The sequence below is a fragment of the Cajanus cajan genome, chromosome 10 (genome assembly GCF_000230855.2).
Source record: "Cajanus cajan strain Asha chromosome 10, NIPB_CcT2T_4, whole genome shotgun sequence".
Classification (NCBI taxonomy): Eukaryota; Viridiplantae; Streptophyta; class Magnoliopsida; order Fabales; family Fabaceae; genus Cajanus; species Cajanus cajan.
Window position 1 is genome coordinate 10,187,023 of NC_138526.1, and position 2,541 is coordinate 10,189,563.

General features: G+C 42.5%; 1 protein-coding gene across 1 annotated transcript; it reads left to right on the forward strand.

Moving 5' to 3' along the window:
- Positions 1–426: 426 nt before the first annotated feature.
- LOC145952292 (uncharacterized) lies at positions 427–2,212 on the forward strand. The gene is made up of 5 exons (XM_083064633.1): positions 427–586; positions 710–918; positions 997–1,290; positions 1,417–1,690; positions 2,061–2,212. The coding sequence occupies exons 1-5, from the start codon at positions 427–429 to the stop codon at positions 2,210–2,212; spliced, it is 1,089 nt and encodes a 362-aa protein (XP_082920759.1).
- Positions 2,213–2,541: the final 329 nt, after the last annotated feature.

Below are 2,541 nucleotides of genomic sequence, written 5' to 3' on the forward strand. Positions count from 1 at the left end.
GCACACAGTGATGATCTACATCAGCCTCCTATCCCTCTTCCATTTCCACCAAAATCAATTCCAAGCAAAAAGATGGAAGAGGTGGATAAGGAGATCTTGGAGACCTTCAGGAAGGTGGAGGTGAACATACCTCTACTGGATGCCATCAAGCAAATTCCCAGATATGCAAAATTCTTGAAGGAGTTGTGCACCCACAAGAGGAAGCTGAAGGGCAATGAGCGAATCAGCATGGGCGGAAACGTCTCAGCACTCACAGGTAAATCTGTTCCACACATTCCTGAGAAGTGTAAGGACCCAGGTACATTTTGTGTACCTTGCATTATTGGTAACAATAAATTTGAAAATGCCATGCTTGATTTAGGAGCTTCAATTAATGTCATGCCTCTGTCTATTTTTAATTCTTTGTCTCTTGGTACTTTGCAACCTATGGGTGTGGTCATTCAGTTGGCCAATAGGAGTGTTGCCCACCCCACAGGTTTTATAGAGGATGTCTTGGTTCGGGTTGGTGAACTAATTTTTCCTGCTGATTTTTATGTGCTTGATATGGAGGACAGATTCTCCCATGGTTCTGTCCCAATCATTCCAGGTAGACCATTTTTGAAAATGGCCCGGACCAAGATTGATGTTTATGCTGGCACCTTGTCTATGGAATTTGGTGATATTATTGTTCATTTTAATATTTTGGATGCCATGAAATTTCCTTCTGAAGCTCATTCTGTTTTTCGTGCTGAATTTATTGATGATCTAGTTGATGAGCACATCCATGGTTTAGATTCTTCTCATGCTAAGAAGCATTCATTTTCATCTGATTTGTATAGCTATCTTCCATGCGTTGAGTCTGAGTCTGAATCTGAATATCAATCTGAATGTGAAACTGATTATGAGGCATCTGAATTTGAATGTGACACTTTGGGTGTTGTACCTCTTGCTCTTGATTTTATACAGTCAGAATGCACTAACCATGTTGCAGGAAGTACAAAAGAATCTGACTTGCAGGTTGAGGTACAGGATGCAGAACCACTTCTCCCTTCTTTGGTTCCTTCTGATGTTCAGCCAGCACCCACACCAGAGTTGAAGCCTCTTCCAGAGAACCTCAAGTATGCTTACTTGGAGGATGATGAGAAGCTGCCAGTGATCATTCCCACCTCCCTTGATGTTGTTCAAGCGGAGAAATTGTTGCAGGTTCTAAAAAAGCATAAGAAAGCAATTGGTTGGACCCTGGCAGACATTCCTGGCATTAGCCCATCCACATGCATGCACAGGATATTATTGGAGGATGGAGCTAAACCAGTGAGATAGCCCTAGAGGCGACTCAACCCTGTCATTTTGGAAGTTGTGAAGAAAGAGGTGACCAAGCTTCTTCAAGCTGGGATCATCTATCCTATATCAGATAGTCAGTGGGTGAGTCCGGTCCAGGTGGTCCCTAAGAAGACAGGCCTCACTGTTGTGAAAAATGAGAGGGATGAGCTCATTCCCACTAGAGTGCAAAATAGTTGGAGGGTCTGTATTGACTACTGGAGGCTGAATCAAGCAACCAAGAAGGATCATTTCCCTCTGCCCTTCATTAATCAGATGCTTGAGCGTCTGGCAGGTAAATCTCATTACTTCTTTCTTGATGGGTTCTCTGGTTATTTTCAGATTCATATTGCTCCTGAGGATCAGGAAAAGACCACATTCACCTGCCCTTTTGGTACTTTTGCCTATAGGAGGATGCCTTTTGGCCTATGCAATGCCCCTGGTACCTTCCAGCGGTGCATGCTTAGTATTTTTTTCTGATTTTCTTGAAAATTGCATAGAGGTGTTTATGGATGATTTTACTGTATATGGATCCTCTTTTGATGCATGTTTGGATAGTTTAGATAGAGTTCTGAATAGATGCATTGAGACTAACCTTGTTCTTAATTTTGAGAAATGTCATTTCATGGTTGAACAGGGTATAGTTTTAGGGCATATTATTTCTAGTAAGGGCATAGAAGTAGATCCTGCAAAAGTCTCTGTTATTTCACAGTTACCTTACCCCTCTTGCGTGCGAGAGGTTCGATCTTTTCTTGGCCATGCAGGTTTCTATAGGCGCTTTGTCAAAGAATTCAGCAAGAAGGCCCTTCCGCTATCCAATCTGCTACAAAAAGATGTTGACTTTGTTTTTGATGACAGGTGTAAACAGGCTTTTGACTGCCTCAAGGAAGCACTGACCACTACTCCAATCATTTAGGCACCTGATTGGACAGTCCCATTCGAGCTAATGTGTGATGCATCTAATTATGCATTGGGGGTTGTCCTGGCACAGAGAGTTGACAAGTTGCCCAGAGTGATATATTATGCTTCCCGGACTTCGGACGCTGCCCAAGCAAATTACACTACCACTGAGAAAGAGCTTCTGGCCATTGTTTTTGCTCTTGATAAATTAAGATCTTATTTGCTTGGTTTTCGTGTTATTGTCTATACTGACCATGCAGCTCTAAAGTACCTACTAAAAAAGGCTGAGTCAAAGCCCAGATTGATCAGGTGGATGCTCTGGCTGCAGGAGTTTGATTTGGACAT

Excerpts from the sequence above, each read along its gene's own strand:
- LOC145952292 (XM_083064633.1), top strand. The coding sequence starts at position 427 with ATGGGTGTGGTCATTCAGTTGGCCAATAGGAGTGTTGCCCACCCCACA. Across the intron at positions 587-709 it reads TTCTGTCCCAATCATTCCAG|CTCATTCTGTTTTTCGTGCT; the intron begins GTAGACCATTTT and ends TTCCTTCTGAAG. Across the intron at positions 919-996 it reads AATGTGACACTTTGGGTGTT|GTTGAGGTACAGGATGCAGA; the intron begins GTACCTCTTGCT and ends TCTGACTTGCAG.